This window comes from Aureobasidium pullulans (assembly GCF_000721785.1).
Source record: "Aureobasidium pullulans EXF-150 unplaced genomic scaffold scaffold_10, whole genome shotgun sequence".
NCBI classification, from domain to species: domain Eukaryota; kingdom Fungi; phylum Ascomycota; class Dothideomycetes; order Dothideales; family Saccotheciaceae; genus Aureobasidium; species Aureobasidium pullulans.
In genome coordinates this window covers 173,608-198,581 of record NW_021941030.1, presented here as the reverse complement: position 1 = coordinate 198,581, position 24,974 = coordinate 173,608, and the positions used below count along the sequence as shown (strand labels likewise).

The following is a 24,974-nucleotide window of genomic DNA, read 5'->3' as shown; positions in this document are numbered from 1 at the left end:
TTGGATGGAGCCTTTCGGATAATGTCTGAACAGAAGTTATTTGACACAACTCCTTCCATTATGGCATTTGCCGAGTGACAGCTTGTCGTCGTATTTAGCTTGCATGAAGCGCGCACTTTCGACGTGGCACGTCCACATGCGCATACCGCTCCTGATCTGCCGCCGCACAGACAATCGACTATATAGGCGATCGTGGCCGGGGTCCCTATTGGTGCTGGGGATCCTCTCCCGGCCGGACCCGCCTACTTTCTTTCTCCTGCTGCTCACCCTACCGAGGCGCACCTTCCGGCCGCAGGAACACTCCCTCATTAGTCGCGGATATATAGAGCGTGCAGTAGTCTGGACGCGAACTCAACGTGTCCATGATCGAGTCGATGTGACAGCTCGGCGGACTAATCATGTAAGTACTCGTGAGACTTGATAGTAGATACCGACAGGTAATATATCTGTCTTCACGTTCCTGCTCTTTTGTTCTCGCCATCACCTGTACACGCCCTGCCATGCCAGTATCACACGTTGGCTTAACCGTCTCTCACGTACCTTCTGCCTGCTCCTTCTTCCTATCGGCGCTCCAGCCTCTTGGATACAGATACGTTGGCAATCAGGGCGACTCGGTTGGTTTCGGGACGGACGATGCTGATTTCTTCCTGAGTCCGGAAGTGCCTGGGTAAGACTTTACTACAAGGAAGGTGCGATCTTATTCTTGGCTGACCAAGACTGCCACAGTGTCAATCGCAGCAATGCACATGTGGCATTTTCCGCGACCAGCAAATCGGCGGTGAGGGACTTCTATGCGGCTGCGCTGACCGCTGGCGGTCAACCCAACGGATCTCCCGCCTTCAGAGGATGCAACGATTGTATCTTCAATGCTGCAGTCCTCGATCTTGATGGTAATAGCATTGAGGTCATCTACCATCAGATTGAAGACGACGACGCATATACCACTGTCTCGGGAGGCAGCCGAGTCCTGACATGGAGAAGAGGCATCGTGAACGTCCTCGGAGATGAAGACAGGTCCACTTTCATCTCAACTAGTCCCAATCCTGCACCCAGCACTGCCCAGTCAACACCACAGTCCAAAGCTCCAAGTGTCGTCAGAACTGCATCGGCACCAGCAGTTACTACCTCGTCGCAAACCTCGAGTTCCGACAATGGCTTTCAGATCACTGGCAAAGCAATCATAGGCACTATACTCGGAGCTGCAGCTGGTGCAGCAGTCGCTTACGCCATGGTCAGAAGCGAGCAAGATGGCGCACAACAGGAAGCAGAGTTTGCCGAGGCGATTAGCAGGAAAGCTGCGTCTAGCAGGGCATCAAGTAAGGCACCCAGCAAAGCTACTCCGAGTCAAGCTCAAACTAGCAAGGCGAAGACCGTATACAACTCCGCGCCAATGAGCAAGGCAGCACCAGCGAGTAGGATCTCTGAGATAAAGGAGAGTACGGAAATTCGACCAAGGACAAGGGCGCATCGCAACTACAGCACTACCGAATCTGTGATTGCATCCAGGGTGATGGAGCAATTTAGTGACGATGAACCGGAGCTGGTGCTTCGACCACGAAAAGCACACTCTGTACGAGCCATTGAAGCTGCTCCAGAACCTCAATCACTGGAAGAGGTTGACGCAAAGAGCTACCACAGTCCCACCTATGTTTCTCTGGCACCTACTCCGAGGGCCGCAAAGAAGTCCGAAGCGATATACATACCCGCTTCTCAGATCGTCTCCAGAGCTCCCTCGAGAGCTCCCTCAGGTCCACCGTCGGTAGCGCCAACGGAACGTCAGATCGAATACATCCCAGCTTCATTGGCCACTCAGCGGCCCTCTATCGTATCTCGTCGGGCTGTCACATCACCTCCTTCCATCTGCCACACCGACCGTCAGATCGAGGATGTTCCGGCCCAAACCAACGACTGGACCTCACAAGATCTCGTAGTAGCGCGTCGAGACAGTGCAATGAGTATGTATTCGACACACTCGAGCAAGAGCAAGCACAGCAAACATCCGCACAAAGAGTCATCCAGGAGTCACCACAGCGAGAAAAGAGAAGTATCTCCTGACAGAGTCAGTAGACATTCCCATCGCTCGAGCAAACACCGAGATCCATCAGTCGTGAGTCGTCGGAGCGAAAGAGAATACTCAGTAGATCGACCGAGCAAACACCGCGACTCTTCCAGCCATCATTCGAAAACTTCAAAAAGGTCGTCAAAGCATCGATCTAGCGCTCACAGAGATGCATCGCCTTACGATGGCTCTGATGTGAGTACAATCAAAGCCAGCCGGATCAACGGCTCTTATCACTCCGCTGCCGGTATACCACTGCCTGGTTCCCGTAAATCTTCCGTCGTTTCGGTGGCAGATCTGCCTTTGCCAATATCCAGGAAAACATCGATCATCTCTGCGGCAGATTATGCTCTGCCAGGCTCTAGGACGACTTCCATCGTCTCAGGTGCAGATATGCCTTTACCGATATCCAGACGACCCTCCCTAGTCTCAGCAATGGAAAGACCTCTGCCAATCTCCAGAGCAGTATCAACGACCTCAGGCCACCAAATCCCACTTCCCGAATCACGCTCAGGAAGTATAATCGGCAGTATTCTTGGCCGACCAACCGCAGAGCACGAAACTTTTGCCGCAGGAGTCCCGCTTCCGGAGTCACGCAAAACAAGCCTCGTGGGCAGTCTCGGTCTTCTCGCCAATGATCCTATCCCTCGTATCGACGATCTCGAGACCGTAGCTCCAGATGATAGTATTTCCTGTGTTGCTTCCCGCCACACCCGCCACTCTCGTGAAGAATCTCGCCATGGCGACTGCAGTCACGACGGTGAGAGTAGGAAATCCGGCTCGAGCAAGAAACATAGGCATAGATCGTTACATGGTGAAGGCTCGAGAAGATCGAGTAGGCGTGCGGAGGCTGAGAGTGAAGCTACCGTTAAGCTCGAGAAGAGCAGTAAATATAGTGCTGTGAGTCTGCCTTTACATGCTAGAAGCAGAACGGGCATTGAGAAGGATGAGAAGAGGGGGCAGAGGAGTTTCGTTAGTGTTGCTTTTGGAGGTCGATGATTGTCTAGAGAAGAATTTCCATTCATGAGAATGTTGTGGAATGGATCTTTCTCATTCGATATATCATTAATCCGGGTTCCTGTGATAGCCTAGCTACTCAAGACCGTACGCAAACTAAGAGTCAACACCCTTGACCTTTTCATCAACAACATTGATCACTTCATTGCTCGTAACCTCCAACCCTTCGACCACTCGCTCGTCACCAAATCTGACTGCGATTTCTTCCAAGTTCAACCCTTTAGTTTCCACAAAGAAGAAGAACACGAAGACGAGGAACATGATATCCCAAGATGCGTTGATGAGGTAAAACTTCTAGCCCAAATCGGACATTGCAAAAGACATGGCGAAGGATGCCATAAGACTAGTTTCAGTACTGTCAGCAGCTTTCCGAATCAGGTGAACAAGATCTCATCGACTTACCCGCAGCCACTGTCGAGCAGTCTAAAGATGGCAGTACCTGCTGTTCGGAGCTTGTATTGACAGATCTCGGTGGGATACAGACTGGTCATTGGTGTGATTGAGAAGGCATAGAAGCCTTGGAATAAGAATATTACAGCTAGCGTTCCATAAATACCTGATGTGTCAGTACTCTCGCCATAGTCTGTCCGAGTCAGTCAATTGCGGTGTTGGAAATGGACGTGAGCTTACGTTTGATGAGGCCACCAATCATGTACAGGGTGATAATCATGCCAGATAGTCCGACGAGGGTTTGCAATCGTCGGCCCATGATATCCAGCATAAAGCTGCCGAGTATGGCTATGGCGAACGACCAACAAGAGAGAATAATGTTGATTTGTGTCTGCTTGTATGTCTCTTGTATACCAGCTTGATCAAGGATCTTAGATAGATAGAAACTAGATATTTGTTAGACAACAGTGTTGAAACTCATATACAGAGCACTTACGAGACGATGAAGTTTCCCAGTGTATTTATCATGGCTCCGAAGACGACCAAGAGTAGAAGTCGCCTTCTGTTAGCGGGGCCTGACAAAATCTCTCGCCATGCGTTACGAGGATACGCAGTCTCTTCGTTGGCGATTACCAAACGGATCTCTTGTGCAGCTACCGCTGCCTTATCGAGGTCTTCGTCTCCATTCATTATTGCCAGAACTTCCTGAGCATGTGCCTCTTCTCCATGCACGATGAGCCATCGTGGTGATTCGGGAATAAAAGGCAGAAATATGGCGGCGACCACGCTAGGTAGAAGCTGTAACAATGATGGAAGCCTCCAAGACCAGGTAGATTGTATGTTTTGACTACCGTAGTTGATAACCGCAGACAAGAGGCTTCCAACATAAAAGCAGGAAAAGAAGAGCCCGAGCATGAAACTTCGACTTCGAGGGGGAAGCAGTTCTCCCAGAAGCGGCGGTGCAGATACGTTGCTCAAGCAGGCTCCAGCTCCAATGATCATTCGACCCACGACGAACATGGCTATGCTCTGTGCCGAGGCTTGCAAGATGATACCGACAATGGTTATGCCGGTTGCAATCAGGATTGCTTTCTTTCTACCGTATCGGTCCGGAATAATTTGCATAATCGGAGTTGCGATGATCTCTCCGATCCATACTGCTGCGTTGTTGAGCCCAATCGTGGCGTCAGTCAGATGGAAGTACTCAGTGTACGACGGTAGAATCAACAGTCCGTTCATGACCGAGCTGTCGTAACCTAGAGTCTTCTTTGGCTCAGTACGGTTCAGTGGCGGATGGTTATGGAGAACATACCGCAGAATTGACCACTGCAACAGCCAGCAGGACTGCTGTAAGGATACGAGGGTTCGAAGGTACTAGACTCGAGACGTGCTGACGGTGTGGGGACCCCATGATCAAAGTTGACGAGATGATGAGATGTAGTCGATGATTCGAGTGAAGTAGATGTAGGGCGAAGTGGTCTTTATAAGTATGCCTTGATTACTTTATCTCTTCTTCGACGTGTGTGGTACTCGTCAGCTTCTGGCAGAGGGATGGGAGTCGGGACTGGATTTGGTCCTCGACGGCTCAGCAAAAGAGTCGATAGGTACCATCGCATATGTTTGGCGAGAGCTGAAAGCCAGTCGAACCGAGAAGTGTTCAGATGTCGCGAGGAAACAACGACTAATGGGCGAGATAAGCTTCGGCTAAGCTCGGTAAACTCGCCAAAGCTCGCTCAACGTCTACGCTCCTTCCCATTATTCCAGGTTATGTGTAACTACACCGGAGTCGATTGATGAGCTCTTAAAAAGTGTCAAACCTGAACTCGGAAACCTCTCATCCTCTCTGCGCCTTCCTCTTTTAATTCCCAAAATCTCCACCCCAAATCCAACCATGCCTGGCAGAGTTCGACAGTGGCCTTGGGACGAATACCCTCAAAAAAATATCAACGATGAGGACTTTCGCAAAGCCAAAGAAGCTATCATCCGCGAACACGGAGCTGAAGCTCTTCGAAAGAGCTGGATTGAAGTCTGTGGTCGGCTGTCGTTGATCACGGAGGATATCTCGGTGAATGGCAACAAGCTCATACCCATCGTTCCAGCAGACATTGTCCTCGAAGAGGGATTCTCGCCCGAGGTGGAACAACGCATCCGAGAAACAGGCTGTGTTGTTGTCCGTGGTGTCATACCAGAGCCAACAGCTCGCCAGCTATATTCGGACCTCAAGCAATATGTGTCCGACAACCGCAGTCAGATCAAAGGTTGGCCCGAGGAAAGCCCTTCAATGCTCCAGCTCTACAATTCGCCGACTCAGCACGCTGTCAGATCACACCCCAACCAACTTCGACTCCAATGTCTGTTGAACGAACTCTGGCATGATCACACTGAAAGGACTTCTTCGGAGCCCTTGGTCTACCTCGACGGTGTTCGAGACAGACCCCCACAGCAACCATTCCTCGGATTGGGTCCGCATGTCGATGCTGGAAGTTTGAGTCGTTGGTTAGATCCTGCATACCGCCGGTCCTACTCGGCTGTCTTCGGGGGTAAGAGCGGAGAGTGGGACTGTTGGGATCTGAGTGTGCGTCAAGACGCTGTTCAAGATCTTTTCAAAGCTCCTGCCCACTCCAGCGTTTTTAGAGCGTTCCAAGGGTGGACCGCACTAACACCATCTGGACCACACAGAGGGTCTATTCTTCTTTATCCCAATGTCAGCGCGGTGATGGCTTATGTGTTGCTCAGACCATTCTTCTGCCCACCAGAGGACCCTATGGAGGTGATGGATGCGAGCAAATGGTCTTTCGACGAAACCGGTTGCTCTTTCCCAGGTACCATGAAGGATCAAAGTCAGCGATTGAGTCGCACCTCACACCCACATCTACGCCTAGAAGAATGTCTTGTCCATGTTCCGGAGATCATGCCAGGTGATACTGTGTGGTGGCATAGTGATGTAAGTCTTTGCTCTTTCCTAAACCAGTAATCGCTTTTCGCTGACCAAACTCGTGCAGGTCTGTCATGCCGTGGATCCAGAACACGAAGGTTCAGAGAATGCCTCTGTTGTTTATGTCGCTGCCTGTCCTACCACACCCACAACAAAAGAGTACGTCAAACAGCAGTTGGCAGATACACTGGCTGGCTTCCAGCCAAAAGATGCCAATGGTGACTTGAAGGAGTCAATGTTGGCGGGATACCAGGGACATGCATCTTTGAGCGAAGAAGCACGCAAAGCTTTTGGATATTACCTGTAGAATCTGACAAGTCGTGAAGCTTACAACTTTATTGTATTCAAGGGCAACTTAATAAAGATGCCTGAATTGTATCTGCGGCCCTTCCTGCGTATTCGTTCCATTGCCGTATTTCCTCGAGATAAGTAACACACTTGGCGATCTCATCTTTCCAATCGCCATCGAATAGTGTGATGGGTATACGTCCGTGCTTGGCTTCTTGTATGAGCATATTTGCCGCCTTGAACAAGTCCATAGAGTGTGCCCTGGTCCACTTTAGCGAAGAACTGCAGTATGCAACAACAAACCAAACTTACCACTGTCTGCGGTAGTAAGTGGGCAAATTCCAATTCTGGTTGATCCAGAGGATATCCTTTGCAGACTGCAGACATACAGACTTTGCCCATTGGAAGTTGTCCGGATCATTACGCCAATTGGCGGAAAGTGTCGAATAGATGAGAAGACGATGAGTAAGAAGGACCAACGTGACATTCACACGCTGCCAACGCACCCACGGATGCTGTTCTTCGAGAAGTGAAACAGCAGCTCCACGCTCACCACTCTCCGGCTCAAGATGTTCTGGTAAGGTCGTGATGACTTGAGCCAGCTGTTCATCGGCCTGTCTTACGGTCTCTCCCTTTGTTTGGAAACCTTTTTGAAGAGCATTGTGGAAGTTGTGGTACACAACTGCAGTGCGAGCCATGAATTCGTGATAGCGTACCGAAGAGAGCATCTTGCCATCTTGCTCGGCATACAAGTCATCTACGTGAGGAGCGGGAAGACGACACCTGACTTCACGCTCGTTGATTAGAGGCGTGTATCCTGGGAATGGGAGCCTATCATGCTGTCAGTCTCAAAGCCAACGGACATGTGCAGCCATCACACGGAAGCAGTGAGATTTTCTTTGACTCACCAATCGCAAATGACTATGGTCCACCAAAGCCGGAGGCAGTGTTCTGAAGGGAATGGCAGCGGAGCCTTCATGTTTTCTGGTCGGTTCAAACCAATCTTGAGAGCAATCCTAATTGCACATGCCCACATCATTTGTCGCAGATCGTGGTCTCCCAGATTATGGAAACATATTCCCAGGATTGCGATAGCCTGAACTGTCCGTGCATGTGGCCGTCGCATGAACTCTGCCATCTCCAGACAGAACAGTGCTGCATCGTACCAGTTGCGTATCAACTTAGGGTGATCAGCCAAGGGAAGGTCCGAAGTAGCAGCCTTGTCTTCTCCCATAGTCAGGAGTGAAGCCTAGAACATAGGTCAGTCGACATGGCCCGAATGTGAGTCCGGGGTAGTGGCTAACAGCAAGAACGGAAAAGTAGATGGCTAACCATGAGGGATCGCTCGAGGACACCGGCTTCCCGCAGCGACGCATCATCAGGAAGTTGTCATGTTCTTTCTCAAATTGAGGATAGTAGATTGCTTGATGCACCCAGGAATTCCAGAGTTTGTCATGGGCTACAAGGACTTTACTAGCCGCACTGCTTGGTAGGATAATATCGTTCCATGTAAATCTTTCTTTAGGGCGCGGCGGAGTTTGTGCGAGTAAGACTGTATGGTCGTCGTCTTCCTGTTCGAGACTTTGTGGACGCCGATTTCCTACGGCTTCGGGTTCTGCTCCAGCGAAGTTGGTAGGAGAGTTTAGCCGACCCAATGCATGATCTTCGATGATAGTGTTTTCTCCAGAGATACTCTTTTCGGCTCTCTTACGTTTCCGCGCAGAGCTGCCAGAGTTGCCATTTGCACGATCCACCTCCGGTGTACAAAGATGATCCTCTCCGCGACGCTTGCAGTTCGTACATGGCGTCGCTCGGTCGCACTTGACTTTGCGAGATTGACAAATTCCACAAGGCCGCGGCCAACGCTGTCTCGTATGTTTCTCAGCTTTATCGGCCTTCTCGGCGTATTCTTGAATACCTTGCAGCATCGAAAATCGTTGTTGTGATTGTCGCTCCGAGGATGTTTAATCGCAGACGAGCGACATGTGTGCGCTCTACCGAGCTTAGCCGAGCTGACAGAGGCTGGAGAACGTTTTGTTTGGACGTTCTCTACTCAGGCCTGTCTTGCAAACAAATCAGAATGCTCGAGCACTCATTGTGTTCGATAAATATTCACCGCTCTGTAACATGCTGCTACCAGCCTCGTACTCTTGCCCTTGCTCGACAGCATCACGATAAGCCAGTCTTCATAAGACCTCGACATGTCCCTTGCTGCTCATGATGTAGATGCCCTATTTTTTGCATCGTCGACATGAATCACGTGCAGATTTTTGTCGGGTCTGTCGTACATTCGCTTTCTCTACAACATCTCGAGATAATAGATGATGCACTTCTCATTGTACGCGATGGTCGCATCATCGCACTAGGCCAGGCAGCAAGCGAACAAGATATTCTCCAATCATTCGGCATTGTCGACTACGATGTACATCAGCTCCCTCCTGGTGACTTCCTCATGCCCGGCTTTGTCGACACGCACAATCACGCACCCCAATATGCTCAACGAGGTCTGGGACAAGGCATGCACATCCTTGATTGGCTGGACAAGATCACCTTCCCGAACGAAGCCAAATTTGAGGATTCAGCTCATGCTCGTCGGATATATCCAGGATGCGTCGCAGGCTTCCTTCGCCAAGGCATCACTACTGCTAGCTACTATGGCTCGCGCCATGCGTCAGCAACCAAGATACTAGCAGACGAATGTCTGCGTCAGGGCCAGAGAGCACTCGTCGGCAATTGCAACATGAACCGTAATGCACCCGACTTCTACCGTGATGAGTCGGTCGAGGCTTCAGTTGAGGAGACGGAAGACTGCATTGCCCACCTGAAGTCCATCGACCCTGCCGGAGACCTGGTTCGGTACGTCGTCACTCCTAGATTCGCGATCATCTGCGACAACGATTTGCTGGCTCGATTAGGCGCTATTGCAAAACGGGACAATCTCGCTATTCAGACGCATTTCAATGAAGCAGAGCAAGAGATGGAAGCAACACGCGATTTGTTTCCTGAGTTCGACTGCGAAGCGGATCTGTATGAACACTTTCAACTTCTCAACAATCGCTCCATTCTCGCTCACTGCTGCTTCATGAGCGAGTACGAGCTGGACAAATTGTCTGTGCATGATGCTGGAGTAGCACATTGTCCTATAGCTAACATGACAGTGGGCGGCGGATTCATGACAGCCCCGGTACGCGCTTTTCTTCGCAAGGGTATCAAGGTCGGACTCGGCACTGATAGCGGTGGTGGCTTCTCTTCCAGCATCCTGGATGCCATGTGTCAAGCTCTTATTGCATCAAACGCTCGAGAAGTCGCTACTGATGGTACTGATAAGGGCTTGTCACTCGAAGAGCTGTTCTATATGGCCACTCTAGGCGGTGCCAGAGTTTGCAACTTTGATGCTAAGATTGGAAATTTCGAAGTGGGCAAAGAGTTCGACGCACTATGGATCTCTGGCAACGCGTCTGGTGTCATGGCTCCTTGTGAGCCCGAGGACAGCACACGCACGATTTTTAATAAATTTCTCATGACTGGCGATGATCGTAACATAAACAAGGTTTATGTGCGGGGTAGGGTAGTGAAGCAATGATAAGTCGGACCAGGTTTGTAGGTCGCATCGATAAGTATATGATCACATTAGCAGAACTTTTGTCTATAGCTTTGAACTCGTTAATCTAGTCTTGCCCTCTACCCAGGTAGTAATTCTTGCTACCAATGCCTCGACTTCTTCCTTTGTGTTTCCTGCATGCAAGCACACTCGGATACGCTCGGAACCTAAAGGCACAGTCGGTGGTACAATAGGTCTGACCACAAAATTCTTCTCCTGACAAAATTTCGCAAGACCGCGTGGGTCCGAACTGAGGACCGAGAATATCGGTGATGGTGGGCATTCTTCTAATACTTGAAGAAGGTGACGTTGATGTTGTGGTAAGCTCGAGGTAAGCACGAATAATCTTTCGTGTAAAAGAGTGATGAGGCCGAAGAGGTGTGCAGCGAGTGCGGTGGTGTTGTCGGTGGACAAGAATGTGTAAGCAGCTCGGATAGCAGCGAGTGCTGGGAAGGATAAAAAGGTCGTGTAAATAAGTGGCCGAGCGTAGTTGATAAGGTAGTGCTTTATCAGCGGACTACAGAGGATGATGGCTAGAACCGTTCGTCAGTACCAACAGATGTGATTTCAAAGTACAGCGAAGAGAACTTACCACCATTGCAAGCCATCGCCTTGCCGAATGTATGTAACCGGATGGTGATTCTGTCCTCGAGGCCAAGTGCAGAGACTAAGCCTCTGCCTTGAGGACCCAACACACCTGTAGAGTGTGCTTCGTCTACGATGATATGTCCATTACCATTGGGTAACAACTCGGTTACTGCCTCAACAATTCCCTTTAACGGTGCAACGTCACCGTCCATGCTGTAAATTGCCTCGACTGCAATAAAAATGTTACGATGACCAGATCTGAACTTCTCATCGGATTTGATACACCTCTCTAGCACCGATCGCAGATCCGTAATTGAGTTGTGTACAAAAGCAAAGTTGGCTCCTGCACGGCTTCCCCTCATGCCATCGTGTACACTGGCGTGGATATAGCTATCGTAGACCACGATGTCACCGGGTTGTGCTAGAACCGAGAACAGTCCTGCATTTGCGTCGAAGCCGGAATTACACAACAAGCCGTCTTCTGCGCCGTGGAAGGCTGCAATGTCTCTCTCCAGTGCTTCGGCATATTTGCTGTTGCCGTCGAGTAGCCTTGAGCCGCCACTGCCGAGAGGAAAGTCAGGGCGAGCAGTCAATTCGCGAAGATAGAGATTTCGTAAGGCAGAAGAGCTGGAGAGCGAGAGAAAGTCGTTTGAGCTGAAGTCGATGGCATTGGAAGAGGGAAGTGTCAGATTGCGAAGTGTTGAAGCTTGTCGACGCCGTGATAAGGCGAGGGCAAGGCTGTTTTCCAGATGAGACCGCGGCGGGCTTGACACAAAGCCTTTGGAGGCTGTTTTCTTTTCCACGTCCATCGAAGAATTGGCGAACGTAGAGATATTTTTGGTTTCCGGGCAATTCCTTCCAGTCGTAGTTTCCAAATTATGCTAGCGGTGGATTTTGTTTCTCCAAGGCGACCTCGAGTCCAGGATCAATGACAAGTAGGGAAAGTACAACTCCAGACTATGCTCATTCATGAAAGGAAGAAAGCTGTTTCTAGCTCATGATCATGCTGACAATCGCTACTGCCACACCGATGAGTCGTGTGTTCCCTCACCCGCGAAGGTGGTTGGGCTTGAGGCTTAAAGCCTCGGCCCGATCGACGTTTTCCTATTCCCCGAAGACGGCACCCCTAGCTCTCCGAACATGTGTTGCACCATATCTTTAGGAGGCTAATACGACATTCTTGCAATAGAGATGTACCATTGTTCACCCTCTCCTGTCAGCACATCTGAAGTATGCTTTTCAGTAGTGTTTTCTCGAAAAGCTGGAGTCTCACCAGAGTTCGCTAAGCACTTTTCGAGATTGCTATCGACATCTTCATTCCTATCACTTAGAGTCACACTTTCTATAACCATCAATTGCAAATGGCCGCAAGATACAGGTCTGCTTTCTTCGCAGGTATCGTACTTTCGAGAGCCATACCAACAGTCTATCAAACGAGAGGAAGTGAAGAGCGAGGAAAGATCCAAAGGTTCAAATAAGCTCGGTCCGATCGGCAATCAATTCCCCGAAGAGGGTGTCCGATACGCCGAAGACGGCTCTAGCGTGTATCCCATCAACTTTGCCGTGTCCTTTGGCCAGACCATTAACCAACTTAGTGAATCATCGTCGTCGTCGTCTTTCTTTGTCCGTTTCATCAGCTGCTTCTCTTCATGCTGCTATAACATTCAAAAGTAAATCTGCTCGCTGCACTCCTTCAACATGCGCCAAGTCGGGTCTGCTCTTTGGCCGAGGCTCAGAACTGTACAGGTATATGGAGCCAATACTGGTGTAGGAAAGACGGTCGTCAGCACATTGCTCTGCAAAGCCCTGCGGAAGAGACTGCCAGACTATAACGTACATTACTTGAAGCCTATCTCTACGGGGCCGCTGGAAGACCAAGACAACCGGTATGTCCATCCAAGAACATGGTCCGGAGAACACTAGTAATTGTATGGCAGCCATATAACACGATACTCGAAGGATATCACGTCAAAGACACTGCTCCAATTCGACGACCCCGTCAGCCCGCATATCGCGGCTAGGATCTCAAAGGAGCCAATTGATGATCAAAGCATCCTAACTCGTGTCCACGATGAATTGCTGAGCTACGCTACCGGAAAGGATGCTGTAGCAGTTGTAGAGACTGCTGGTGGTGTGCTTTCCCCTGCACCTTCTGGAAATGTGCAAGCGGATCTCTACAGACCATTGAGATTACCAACTCTCCTCGTAGGTGATCATCGTTTAGGCGGTATTGGCTCGACCATCTCATCTTGGGAGTCACTTCACGTTCGTGGATACGATGTCAACTCTGTATTGCTATTTGAGGAATCAAGATATGACAACCACACGTATCTGAGAGAATACTTCAAAGAGAGGGGTATCTTGACGCTTTCGTTGCCCCCACCTCCTGAAGCCAAATCCTCACAGGCAGAAGACGAACAATCAATGAAGCAATACTACGACTCCGCAAGCCACTCGTCCAGCTTGGAGCAATGCATCGACAATATCATCAGAACTCACGATCAAAGATTGTCTAGTCTGCAATCACTGCCAAAGAGGGCGGACAGCAGTATCTGGCATCCATTCATGCAGCACACCGAACGTTCAGAGCAAAACATTTTAGCCATCGATTCTGCTTACGGCGATTACTTCCAAACACACAACTCTACAGGCTCTGGCTCGAAAGAGGGCAACCAACTCAAGCCTGCATTCGATGGCTCGGCATCCTGGTGGACACAAGGTTTGGGCCACGGTAACCCCGCTCTGGCTCTCACTGCTGCTCACGCCGCTGGTCGTTATGGCCATGTCATGTTTGCCGGAGCTGCACATGAGCCTGCTGTATCGCTTTCCGAAACACTGCTCCAAAACATTGGTAACCCTCGTCTTTCCAAAGTCTTCTTCTCCGATAATGGAAGTACTGGCATGGAAGTTGCTGTCAAGATGGCGCTCAAGGCAGCAAGCAAGCGCTATGGCTGGTCACCAGACGACGAAGTCCTCATCCTCGGCCTCAAGGGCAGTTACCACGGTGACACCATCGGCACAATGGACCTGTCAGAACCCTCAACCTACAACAAGAAAGTTGAGTGGTACTCAGGCCGTGGCCACTGGTTCGATTTCCCACTCGTCAAGATGCAGCAAGGCAAATGGATTGTCGAACCTCCAGCAGGCATGGAAGAAGAATTTGGCCCCACCCGCGCTTTCTCAAGCTTGGACGAGGTGTTTGCTCTTTCTGGCAGAAAGGCTGATGCCGATCGCTACGAAGCTTACATCCAGACATCCCTTGAAGCTTTGACTGCGGAAGGTAAGAAGTTCGGTGCTCTTATCATGGAGCCAGTCATTCTCGGTGCTGGCGGTATGCTGTTCAGCGATCCTCTGTTCCAACACATTTTGGTCAAGGTCACACGCGAGCAATGTCCAGAACTTTACGGGAACGCTGAAGCCACGCCAGACTCGGAGCTCGGATGGAAGGGTGTCCCTGTCGTCTTCGACGAAGTCTTCACTGGCCTCTACCGTCTCGGTCGCTTCAGCAGTTCCTCCTTCGTCGACGTCCAGCCCGATATCTCTGTCCACGCTAAACTGCTCACCGGTGGCCTTCTCCCCCTCTGCACCACTCTCGCCAGCGAAAGCATCTTCGAGGCTTTCTTGAGTCCTGAGAAATCTGACGCTTTGCTCCATGGTCACAGTTACACTGCCCACGCAGTTGGCTGCGATATCGCAAAATATTCTCTCAAGACCATGCAAGAGATGGACGAAGGCTCCACCTGGACCAGTTTCAAATCCGCCTGGAAGCAGGAAGAGGGTGATGGCAAGCAGAATCTCTGGAGCATGTGGTCGCAAGACTTTGTGCGTGAGCTTTCGCTCAGACCTAATGTCGAGAGTGTGTTTGCTCTTGGCTCTGTTTTGGCAATCTCGCTCAAGGATCCGGCTGGGTCGGGGTATACTTCTACTGCGGCGACTGGGTTGAGGGATACGCTGCTGCATGATTCGTCCGAGGAGAATGCTATTCATTCGCGTGTGTTGGGCAATGTGCTGTATCTTATGGCCAGCATGACCACGACACCGGAGACTATTGCGAGCATTCAGAGAAAAGTGCAGGCAGCGATTTGATAGCGAAGACTCTCTGTATATATGCCGGGTATTATGTATCCTTTGAAATGGTAGAATAGTAGCCATTTGTATAAAAGTAACCAATCTAGTTCTGTTTTTCAACACCTTACACCCTGCTCTTTTGCGACTCTGTAGATCTCCGTGCATATCTTGTCGACGTCCGTCTTCTTCAGCGGCACGCGATGTGTACCGTCCCACTCAACCAGCGTAACAGCATCAGGATGGCAGTATTTCCTCATCAAATCCCTATGCAGATGCAAGCCCGCATCATTCAAGCCATGCACATGTATCGTCGGCAACCTCAACACATGCTCATTAGGTCCCTCATACCTGAATCCCTCACTGATCTCTCCAGCCCCCAGCGTGGCCGGCCCGACCGAATACTCAGACAACTGCATCAAAGGCTGTCTCCCAGCCAACAGCACCGCAAATTTATACGCCGTCTCCGCCACGCCAATCTTTTCCTCTCTTACCTGCTGATCATACAGCAAACTCGCTGCAAGCTTGGCTCCCTGACTAAACCCCATCAAGCCCACCCAAGGCCCCGTGCCGGGATCACCACGCTTGCAAGTCTCGATCGCATACATGACTTCCTCGATTGCGGCTTCGTCGTCTATGTCGGCGTGTTCGGGGAGCCAGCGCAGCCAGCGGCGGAAAGGGCCGTAGTCTTCGTAGACGGGGACGATGCCCGGGCCTGGGGGGCAGTAGAAGGGGCCGTCGGCGAAGATGAGGCGGAAGGTGGGGAGGGCTTTTATCAGGCTGCGGGCTTGGAGTTGGAAGATTTCTGCTGTTACGCCGCCGCCGTGGAGGCAGAGGATTCGGGGGAGGGAGAGGTCGGTTGGGTTGGGTGGTGTGTTTGTCATTGTGGGTGTGGGTGTGGGTGTGTTGCCTCGAAGACCGAGTGTGTGTGGGTTCGATCGGCGGTGGAAAATGCTCGTGGGCTCGTTTGATATGTCTGGTTCGTTGGTGGTGGTGGTGGTGGTGAGTGTGCTCGGGGAGCTGGCAGTCGTGAGTTGACCAAGATGGCGGTGGTGAGGTTCGAGCGATGGAGGACTAGAGATGAGTAGAGAGAAAACAACAATACGGTAGAAGCTACAGTACAAGTGTGCTACTCCAAAGCACTCGGAGGTCGCGAATGCATCGGATGCGCATGTTTCACTGCTCACCTCATCTACCCGGACCGGCTCTCCATGTCCCTTACCGCCATTGCCCAATCCCGACACCTGCGCGCATGCCACATATAGAAATTCTCCGACAATCAGTGATGATGGTTTCGGAGACTTTACAACCGAATGCCGCTTGCGACGTGTTGAGGGTTGCAATGTGCTGGTTGTATCTGTCGAAGAGAGGCACAAGTTGGCTTGACATGTTGAGCTTGGACCATCCAAGCTCTACCATATTCGCATTCGACCATCTGCTACTCTACATGATCAAGCATGTTCCCTTGATCTTCGAGAACTTCTTCTTCGCTCTATCTCTGTACCCGTCTCTACCCTTGCTACTGAACGTCTAGTCGATAACGTCGTCTCTCAGATCAAACAGTTGTCTGATGACCTCGTCTGCCTTGCTGCGAATTGCATTGTGGTACATGACATTGGTCGTGAAGGTCTTGCAACCCTTGATCTTCTCAGCCGTCTCGCGAGAGTAGTCGTAGTCGACGTACATCTATGAAAGTCACAGTCAGAAATAGACAAGTTTTCACATTGCAATCAGACTTACATCTTCCTGGTACACGGCTGCGTACACAGGCACTTCATTCTTGCTGAGCTGCTCTTCGTCGAACAACGCTGGCCAATCTGCGTCTGCTGCTACTCGGTTGGCGACATCCTGAATTTTGCGCAGCTCGCTGTAGTCCTCAAACATCCAGCTGAAGACCTGGTTCGTGTCAGTCAAGCTTCCATATCACAATACATGGATAGTGCATACCATCTCTCCAGTGAAGTAGATTGGTCCATCAGAAGTAATCTCAAACTCGGGGAACTCGTTACGCATGCGTTCAGCTGACCAGTTGGGTGCTTTGCTATAGACGTGTCAGAATTGCATCGATCAAAGAAGTCTTGCGTACATACCCCTCGCAGTAAATCTGCTCGTGCAAGATGGCATAGATGGGTGCTTCGTCAAAGGACAGGATTGAGTCAATAGCAGAGAGCGCGCCTCTTGTCAAGTGACCAAATGCCTCGATATCATAGGCAGCACGCAGCACAATCTCGTGCACCGAGTCGATGCCACCATGCATTCCGAACATGATACCTATCTGCTGAAAGCGTCTTGCAGTCAAGTGACCTTCAGAGGGCAATTTGATAGTACCGTCACCGAAACGTTGGATGTACTTTACTATCGTCTTGACTCTGTCGATATCCTCGGGATATTTGCTGTAGTAGTTCTGGTTGCGTTTGGCCACTCTCTTGTACAGTGCTCTGTATACTGGGTCGGGTTGCTTGACTAGCGGTTGGAGGCCACCATAGATGAACGCCTCGCGGAGTCCTTGTGGATAGAACGAGAGATACGTGATGCTGCAGAAGCCACCGAAACTCTGGCCCATGATGGACCACTTTTGCTTCTCAGGAGGGTAGTCTGCTGTGAGAGATTGTCGAATGGCCTCACAATCTCTTACAATACTATCGGCTCTGAAAAGCTTGAGATATCTTGCCTGTACATCATTCTCTCCACGCAGGCCTAGAGTGCTGGGTGTGATTGGCGTACTGAGGCCAGTGCCTCTCTGATCGAGGTACAGCATTTGGTATCCTTTGTCCAGAATGGTCCATGTGAAGGGATAAGCGTTTGGATGCCGACAAGCTCCTCCTGGGCCACCGTTCAGGAAGACCATCCACGGCAGTTGGCTCTTCTTGTCGTCATGATCACTGGGATCCGCTGGAGACTCATGCTTTCGGACACTGCGAGCAAAGATGCGAATTGTGCCAGAACTTGGTTTCGAGTAGTCTTTGGGAACATCAAAGAAATGTTCAGTGACCTTCAGTTTACCTGTAGCGTATTGAGCGTCAACATGTCTGAGTCGTAGATAAGCATCCTTTGCTCGAATGTTGTGAATCGCATCGAAGAACACGATAACCACTGACCAGATATCTGATGAGTTCTCTGCTCCACTATCTTCGCCGCAGTGACTTTGATCGAGGTAGCCATTTTGTGTGTGATAGGCAGACAAGTGATGGTGAGGGGCTGAATGTTGGGTTGACTATAGAGCGATTAATGACGCCCCAGACTTGGACGCTCCTGCCTGTTGTGATGCGCGGCTTGTTGTCAACAACAAGCAAAGCCGACTCATGAGGATCAGAGAATCCAATCGAACATCTATAGCGCTAAACAGGCTCTAAGAGCTCGTCAAATTCACGCTTCCCAGTTTATTCTTGACACATTCGACTTCTTGTCAAAATAGAGGGGAGGGGGTCTGGATAGCTGAGGATTTGGCTACCCGCACAGCTCGGACTCTGCTACGCCGACGATCCTCCACCGCCAGCAAGATTTGTTCACAAGAGATATATTTACAGCATTGCATCAAAACATTTTAGCGACTCTTCAGACAAAATCGACATCTGAACAGCCATGGCTAAGAAAGACAAGGGCAAGAAGGAAGCCAAGAAGGCGCGTGTAGCTGCAAAACAGGAGAAGGTTGCCAAAAAGACAGAAAAGAAGGCCAAGAACAAGAAGGATGCCGACGACAGCGATGTTGAAGAAGCCGATCTTGACGCGATCTTGGCCGAATACGCAAAGAAGCAAGAGCAATTCCTAAAGGTCACCGAGGACACCGTTTCCGGGCCATCGCCGAGAAGTGCTTCCACCTTCATCGCCTCACCTTCAGATGGCAGAGAACTTTTCCTTTTCGGAGGCGAACATTACAACGGAGCCATTGCAAATTTCTTCAATGATTTGTACATCTACAGGATCAATTCGGATGAGTGGCGCAAGGTAACGAGTCCTAACTCTCCCCTTCCTCGAAGTGGACATGCCATGTGCAGAGGCGGCAACACTGGAGGCATCTACATGTTTGGTGGAGAATTTAGTTCGCCGAAACAAGGAACATTTTACCACTACAACGATTTCTGGAGTCTGGAGCCATCGACTAGAGAGTGGACCAAGATTGAAACCAAGGGACCATCTCCGTCCGCACGCAGTGGTCATCGCATGGTAGCTTTCAAGCGTTACATCATCCTTTTTGGAGGTTTCCAGGACACATCTCAACAAACAAAATACTTGAACGATCTATACATCTACGATTGTCAGACTTTCCAATGGCATATTCCTGTCCTCCCACCTGCAGCCATGCGCCCGGATCCCAGATCATCATTCTCCTTCCTTCCGCACGAAACTGGTGCAGTCGTGTATGGTGGATATTCAAGAATCAAGACTTCGACCTCAGCTGGAAAATCAAAGGGAGGCAGACAAGCTTCTCGTGTCATCATGAAGCCTATGGTCCATCAAGATACCTGGTTCCTTCGTATCACACCACCTCCCCCGGAAGCTCCAATGAACACATTGCCGACAGTCCGTTGGGAGAAGAGAAAGAAGCCGGTCAATTCGCCTAACCCAGCTCGCGCCGGCGCCACCATGGTGCATCACAAGGGAAGAGGCATTGCATTCGGTGGTGTACACGATGTCGAGGAAGACGAAGAAGGTATCGACAGCGAATTCTTCAACCAGCTATTGGCATTCAACATCGACCGCAACCGTTTCTTCCAGCTGAGTCTCAGAAAGCCGCGCGCCCAAGCAGCCAAAAAGCAAGGTGGTGGAAACGAACGTGGTGGTAGACGTGGCAGAGGCAAAGCAGACGAAGAGGAACTTTTGCGCAACCTTGCCTTGATCGAAGGCAAAGGCTCCTTGGACGATGGCGAGCTTCCCCTCAAGCGCGATGACGACTCAGATGACGACGATGTCAAGATTGAGAAACCCGTGCAATACGAGATGCCTCATCCTCGCTTCAACGCACAACTCGCAGTGCAAGATGATACACTCTACATCTATGGTGGCACATTCGAAAAGGGTGATCGCGAATTCACGTTTGACGAGATGCACAGTATCGATCTAGGCAAGTTGGACGGTGCCAAGGAGATCTTCCGTCGTGAGCTCGAAGATTGGCAAGGTAGTGATGACGAGGATAGCGACGAAGATGACGAGGATGAGGAGGATGATGAAGATGACAGTGAAGATGAAACAGCCGGCACTGCCACTCCTGCCACCTCTGTTGCGCCTGAAGAGATTGCCAAGCCAGAAGATGTGGCCAAGAAGCAAGCAGCAGAGGATGAAGAGCCCGAAGACGAACCCGCCACCGAGAAGTCCGACGGCCTTCCTGGCCCGCGTCCCTTCGAGTCTCTGCGTGAGTTCTTCTCCCGCACAAATCATCAATGGCAAGACATCATCCTGGAGGAGCACAAGTTCAAGCACGCAACCCAGATCACCGAGAGATCGGTCAAGGAGATCCGAAAGAGTGCGTTCGAACGCGCAGAGCAGAAATGGTGGGATGTCAGAGAGGAAATGCAAGTCTTGGAAGACGAGCAGGAAGCTGCTGGTATTGGCGAGGTTGTCGCACTCGAGTCACGTGGCGAAGGTGCTGGTGGCGGCGGTGGCGCTGGTAGGAGAAGATAGGCACGCTACGTTCATTGTCGTACTAGTCTCGCTCACCTCCTGAACTATAGATACAAGCATTGTACGGGGACAGAAAATACAATATAGTCAATCTCCCAGCCTGCCGAAGTTGGCCATTAAAAGGCGCGATGTTTTTTATATCGGCATAATGGTTGACACAAGAGTGTGTGAGATTGCTAGTCTCCTGAAATCGGCCCGTGACAGAACACTGTCCGTTCTAGCTGAGGAGGGAGCATCTACAACACGACCACACAAAATCGTCATAAAAAGATGTTTAAGAGCATGGCCATCTCCATACATTGGACTAAAGTCACAGCCTATGTATTATATCTGGCTAAAGAGCGTGAGGTATTTCGTCAAAGAACCAATCTCGCACAATCGACAAAGTTCGCAACTTGAAGCCTTCAAAAAATACTCAACCCGAAGACGGACCCGACCCCCTTGAATAGAAGTGGGTAAGAAACGAAACCCATCAAGGTACACTGCACAGCAGCAACACCATCACAAGCACCATCAACCCCTCATGCACTCTACTTAGTCTGAACATAAATATCAGAAGAACCACTGCTCTGGTAGCCTTCAGTAGCAACGATCTGGTAGTAGTGAGTTCCAAGGTTGAGTCCATTCTTCTGCCACGCGTTGAAGTGGTTCTGCATGGTCACGGTTCCGCCGACACGCTTGCTGGTGCGGACGGACCAGTATTGCTGGAAGGTGCGAGTGCCATCGATGGAGGGTTGGTTGGTGCGGGTGGAGACGTAGACGTTGTAGGTGCCGCCGTCGGTGGAGAAGCTGCCTTTGAATTGGGCGCCCTGGCTGGGGTTGTAGGTTCCGTAGGATTCGATCACGTAGTATTCGACCTATTTGGGGAGTTAGTATGATAGGTTTGGTTCAGGAGGGAAGACACCGAGTTAATTACAAGCGGGTTGCGGGTCCATCCGTATACAGCGAGGTAGCCATTGCCACTCGGGCTGAAGCTTCCACCGTAGTTGATGGTGCTTGAGGTATTGTCAGTGAAGTTGGATCAACAGAAGCACTTTCGTCAACTTACCGGCCGGTACCGGGGTTCCAGCCCTTTCCACCGACGAAGTTGCCAGTGTTGGTCCACTTGACAGAGTAGCGACTGCCCTCACCCAGAGTGAACTGAGCAGAACCGCCGCCGTCAGTCCACCAGGAGTAGAAGTAGCCGTTGTGAGTACCCTCAGCACTGGGGGTGCTCTGACGCTTGGCGAGAGTTGCGTTTCCATCAACCTCGTCGGTAAGGAAGTCGAAAGGGGCGGCCAGCACCGAAGTAGCGGCCATCAAGGCGCAGAAGAAAGACTTGAAAGAGACCATGATGAAGGATGCAAGACCAGGATTGATCTTAGAACTGTGTTTGTTGGATTTGATGATAGTACATTTCCCTCGTCAGCATCGTGCTTCTTATACCCCTTCTCTTCGACACAGGTTCGCGATATCACTGATTGAGCCTAAACATAATTCAGTAAGCAAGTAGCACCGACTGATCAACGTCTCGAGGTGACGCTGACTCCAGACTCTCGCCTATGCAAGAAGTTGAGTAGAGTCTGCTCTATTTCTCTTGGACTCTTGGCTCGACAAGCTATTTGAACGGTATGCCAATGTTGTCTTATATATCCGGCATACGGCCGCACACCGGCTAAAGGAAATAGTACCTGCCAAGGCAATCTTAGCATGCGAGAGTCTTCCTATTATTGATCACGAGCGGCCTGATCAGCATGGTTATTTGGCTATAACATGGCAAGAGTGAAAGGAGGAGAAGCTTGTCAGCGCGGGAACATGGAAGACACAGCCTTGTCGCCAAGCGAACTATTGTATCAGATCAAGCGAGCCGAAGAGCCACTCTCTCCCCAGATCAACCTAATCACATAACTAGCCCAGTGCAGTGTATAGTGCAAGACGACATGGTGGGAGGACGTATTGCCACCACGCGCACGTTTGAGCTTCAAAGCCTCTACATGTTCAGGCTGTTCGGAAGCGTACATGGATTTTCCTTCTACACGCGCCGATCCGGTGATCCATGGCGACACAGGCCTGGAATGAAGGCCTTATTCGGTGAAGGCGTCTTCTGAAACAAACAACAGCAACCACAGAGCACAACACCGGTGCCACCGCGAAGGCTTGCTGCTTGTTGGATGGCGGCCACAGACAACTCACCCGCTCTGGTCCGTCACGACAAGAACTCTGGAGCGAGCGGGTTAATCAAAGATGGTGATCTGCATTGATGTCGTGCTATATCCAGCGGCAACAGCGCTTTTCGTGGAGGTGCAGTAGCGAGCAGAGTGGAAGAAACCTTGAAAACTCGTAAGAAACATGGCAGAAACGTTCACCGCCTCGGGAGATGAAGGGTAGATCCGATCGATAAGATGGGTTGTCTTTCGGCTATTTTTGTACGGTCCGATGACAGTCGCGACTGCCACAATATTCATGGACGCAAGTACTTGGGAAATACAGATCGAAATCTAGTGGGAACACAAGCTCGCACTGTCAATGTTTTATCAACTACATTGATGCTCTTCCTTAGATGCTCTCACGCATACACTACCAAAATTTACACGCCGAAGTGCGACAGAAGGACCTATGCCATGTACGACAGAATTGTCGTCGTTGGCCTTTATCCGCAAGACACGACTTCTCGAGACGAATGGACTTTTGCAACGTTCATGAATAGCTTCAACTTTGACACATACAAGTGGGGTGGTATGGACAGTTCTCCTTTATCCCACTCCGCACCCCTCACGGCTAATACCTGGAATGGCCAAGACTGGCAACAACTGACGAGACTGGGTGCTGGAATATTGGCGATTCACGCGGTTTAAGCATCCATGGAATCTAGAGCGAGCTGAATCGCGTATTCCTATTGGGTATCTTATACGAGTTGACTAGATGGTAGTCACGCCCTGACGCTTCGTAAGGATAGATTCGAAGCATTGATCAAGGATTCGGAGGCCCTCCTCGATCTCGTCGGCTGTGACGGTGACTGGCGGGGCTAAACGGAATACACCACCCATGCCTGGAAGATTGACGACATTGCAAGAAAGACCAGAGGCCATGGCCAGTTCAGATACAGCCTGACCGAGATCTGCGCCAGGTGCTTTGGTTGTGGCGTCCGAGATGATCTCGATACCCTGAAGGAGGCCTTTACCACGGATATCGCCAATACACCAGTACTTTTGCTGGAGTTTTTCTAGACCAGCACGTAGCTGCTGACCACGTTCTGTAGCCTTTTGGCATACGTTGTCGCGCTTGACTATCTCGAGAACCTTCGCTCCGACCGCTGCAGTCAGAGGGTCATTGAGGTGAGTAGTGAGCCATAGGAATCCTGCCTCTTTGCAGCCACGCTCTATCTCGGCAGTGGTTGTTACGGAAGCAAGAGGAAGACCACAACCTAGGGTCTTGGAAAGAGCAAGAATGTCAGGGACAAATTCCTCCTCATGCTCATACGCGAACATCTTGCCAGTACGTCCAACACCAGTCTGTGCTTCATCCAGAATCAGAAGCATGCCACGCTTCTTGCATTCTTCGCTCATACGCTTGAGGTAGCCCTTTGGCGGCTCCAGAATACCACCGGTCGAAAGAATTGGCTCCATTATGAAGGCAGCAAGCGATCCGACGCTCTGTCTATCGATCATAGACCAGCCGAACTCGAGCTCCGTCTCCCAGTCGTAAGAGCCATCTGCCTTCTTGAATGGCGAGCGATATGCGTAAGGTGCAGGGAAAGCCAGCTGGCCAGGCATTGATGGTCCGCCATTCTTTCTACCGGCCGAGTAGGTTGCTGAGCCCGAACCTTGAGTGAGACCGTGGTAACTCGCTGAGAAGGCGACAATTTCGAATTTGCCAGTATAGCATTTGGCCATCTTAATAGCAGCTTCCGTTGTCTCAGAGCCAGTGTTCAGGAAGAATGACTTGCTCAAGTGTTCTGGTAGAAAACTAGCAAGGCGTTCTGCGAGGTCGATCACAGGATCCGTCAACATGTTACTGAGCAGATGGTCAAGTTCGGCGACATAATGTTGCACAACTTCAACAATCTCTGGGTGAGAGTGTCCAAGTAGAGAGCTCATCTGACCAGACGTGAAATCCAGAATTTCTCGGCCATTTGCATCGTAAAGCCGTGTGCCTTTCGCCTTGACAATTCTCATAGGTGATGGAGGTACACCTGTGTACATGAGATACTTATTGGCCCGCTGCCAGAACGGGTCAATATGTGTGGTTTGTGCTGCAGCTGTGATCGTGGTTGTGGTTGTGGTCGTCATGTTGGCCGAATATTCGAGTGTGTTGATGGTGGAATTGGTTTGCAAAGATGGTAAGGATTTTGGGAGAAAGCAATGAGGGACTCGACATGTTATATACACACGAACTCAACATGGTAATACGTGGAGTCGTGGACGACCTCGACC

The 24,974-nt window shown here is 50.6% G+C and overlaps 13 protein-coding genes across 13 annotated transcripts; 6 read left to right on the top strand and 7 right to left on the bottom strand.

Annotated features, from left to right (window-relative positions):
- The first annotated feature begins 313 nt into the window (after positions 1 to 313).
- M438DRAFT_397389 (uncharacterized protein) lies at positions 314 to 3,326 on the top strand. Its single transcript, XM_029909304.1, has 2 exons — positions 314 to 667; positions 727 to 3,326. Exons 1-2 carry the CDS (start codon positions 501 to 503, stop codon positions 3,056 to 3,058), a joined length of 2,499 nt encoding a protein of 832 aa, XP_029759977.1. The 5' UTR covers positions 314 to 500; the 3' UTR covers positions 3,059 to 3,326.
- A 44-nt stretch (positions 3,327 to 3,370) lies between these two features.
- On the bottom strand, positions 3,371 to 4,877 carry M438DRAFT_335528 (MFS general substrate transporter; the record flags this gene model as incomplete). Its single annotated transcript, XM_029903812.1, has 5 exons — positions 3,371 to 3,419; positions 3,479 to 3,659; positions 3,707 to 3,912; positions 3,963 to 4,729; positions 4,779 to 4,877. 5 exons carry the CDS (start codon positions 4,875 to 4,877, stop codon positions 3,371 to 3,373), a joined length of 1,302 nt encoding a protein of 433 aa, XP_029759976.1.
- Positions 4,878 to 5,357: 480 nt separating this feature from the next.
- On the top strand, positions 5,358 to 6,708 carry M438DRAFT_374811 (DUF1479-domain-containing protein; the record flags this gene model as incomplete). Its single annotated transcript, XM_029908527.1, has 2 exons — positions 5,358 to 6,410; positions 6,469 to 6,708. The coding sequence occupies 2 exons, from the start codon at positions 5,358 to 5,360 to the stop codon at positions 6,706 to 6,708; spliced, it is 1,293 nt and encodes a 430-aa protein (XP_029759975.1).
- Positions 6,709 to 6,745: 37 nt separating this feature from the next.
- M438DRAFT_335526 (uncharacterized protein) lies at positions 6,746 to 8,617 on the bottom strand (the record flags this gene model as incomplete). Its single annotated transcript, XM_029903811.1, has 4 exons — positions 6,746 to 6,950; positions 7,002 to 7,520; positions 7,598 to 7,938; positions 7,994 to 8,617. The coding sequence occupies 4 exons, from the start codon at positions 8,615 to 8,617 to the stop codon at positions 6,746 to 6,748; spliced, it is 1,689 nt and encodes a 562-aa protein (XP_029759974.1).
- Positions 8,618 to 8,879: 262 nt separating this feature from the next.
- M438DRAFT_345885 (Metallo-dependent hydrolase) lies at positions 8,880 to 10,399 on the top strand. The gene has a single exon (XM_029905547.1). The coding sequence runs from the start codon at positions 8,941 to 8,943 to the stop codon at positions 10,270 to 10,272; it is 1,332 nt and encodes a 443-aa protein (XP_029759973.1). The 5' UTR covers positions 8,880 to 8,940; the 3' UTR covers positions 10,273 to 10,399.
- Positions 10,336 to 11,687, bottom strand: M438DRAFT_274999 (PLP-dependent transferase; the record flags this gene model as incomplete). The annotated part of the gene is made up of 2 exons (XM_029900755.1): positions 10,336 to 10,823; positions 10,883 to 11,687. The coding sequence occupies 2 exons, from the start codon at positions 11,685 to 11,687 to the stop codon at positions 10,336 to 10,338; spliced, it is 1,293 nt and encodes a 430-aa protein (XP_029759972.1).
- An 889-nt stretch (positions 11,688 to 12,576) lies between these two features.
- On the top strand, positions 12,577 to 14,964 carry M438DRAFT_275038 (PLP-dependent transferase; the record flags this gene model as incomplete). Its single annotated transcript, XM_029900759.1, has 2 exons — positions 12,577 to 12,764; positions 12,816 to 14,964. The coding sequence occupies 2 exons, from the start codon at positions 12,577 to 12,579 to the stop codon at positions 14,962 to 14,964; spliced, it is 2,337 nt and encodes a 778-aa protein (XP_029759971.1).
- Positions 14,965 to 15,062: 98 nt separating this feature from the next.
- M438DRAFT_274831 (uncharacterized protein) lies at positions 15,063 to 15,827 on the bottom strand (the record flags this gene model as incomplete). The annotated part of the gene is made up of 1 exon (XM_029900741.1): positions 15,063 to 15,827. The coding sequence occupies one exon, from the start codon at positions 15,825 to 15,827 to the stop codon at positions 15,063 to 15,065; it is 765 nt and encodes a 254-aa protein (XP_029759970.1).
- Positions 15,828 to 16,327: 500 nt separating this feature from the next.
- M438DRAFT_319495 (alpha/beta-hydrolase) lies at positions 16,328 to 18,329 on the bottom strand. The gene is made up of 5 exons (XM_029902838.1): positions 18,042 to 18,329; positions 17,034 to 17,946; positions 16,891 to 16,984; positions 16,684 to 16,839; positions 16,328 to 16,629 (listed from the first exon to the last, which is right to left on the bottom strand). Exons 1-5 carry the CDS (start codon positions 18,103 to 18,105, stop codon positions 16,474 to 16,476), a joined length of 1,383 nt encoding a protein of 460 aa, XP_029759969.1. The 5' UTR covers positions 18,106 to 18,329; the 3' UTR covers positions 16,328 to 16,473.
- A 130-nt stretch (positions 18,330 to 18,459) lies between these two features.
- Positions 18,460 to 20,936, top strand: M438DRAFT_345881 (galactose oxidase). Its single transcript, XM_029905546.1, has one exon. It carries the CDS (start codon positions 18,526 to 18,528, stop codon positions 20,560 to 20,562), a length of 2,037 nt encoding a protein of 678 aa, XP_029759968.1. The 5' UTR covers positions 18,460 to 18,525; the 3' UTR covers positions 20,563 to 20,936.
- Positions 20,848 to 21,956, bottom strand: M438DRAFT_345880 (endo-1,4-beta-xylanase 1). Its single transcript, XM_029905545.1, has 3 exons — positions 21,611 to 21,956; positions 21,479 to 21,557; positions 20,848 to 21,419 (listed from the first exon to the last, which is right to left on the bottom strand). Exons 1-3 carry the CDS (start codon positions 21,892 to 21,894, stop codon positions 21,093 to 21,095), a joined length of 690 nt encoding a protein of 229 aa, XP_029759967.1. The 5' UTR covers positions 21,895 to 21,956; the 3' UTR covers positions 20,848 to 21,092.
- A 642-nt stretch (positions 21,957 to 22,598) lies between these two features.
- Positions 22,599 to 23,427, top strand: M438DRAFT_22160 (uncharacterized protein). Its single transcript, XM_029899454.1, has one exon. It carries the CDS (start codon positions 22,944 to 22,946, stop codon positions 23,394 to 23,396), a length of 453 nt encoding a protein of 150 aa, XP_029759966.1. The 5' UTR covers positions 22,599 to 22,943; the 3' UTR covers positions 23,397 to 23,427.
- M438DRAFT_345878 (uncharacterized protein) lies at positions 23,007 to 24,941 on the bottom strand. The gene has a single exon (XM_029905544.1). The coding sequence runs from the start codon at positions 24,828 to 24,830 to the stop codon at positions 23,460 to 23,462; it is 1,371 nt and encodes a 456-aa protein (XP_029759965.1). The 5' UTR covers positions 24,831 to 24,941; the 3' UTR covers positions 23,007 to 23,459.
- Between the last annotated feature and the right edge of the window lie 33 nt (positions 24,942 to 24,974).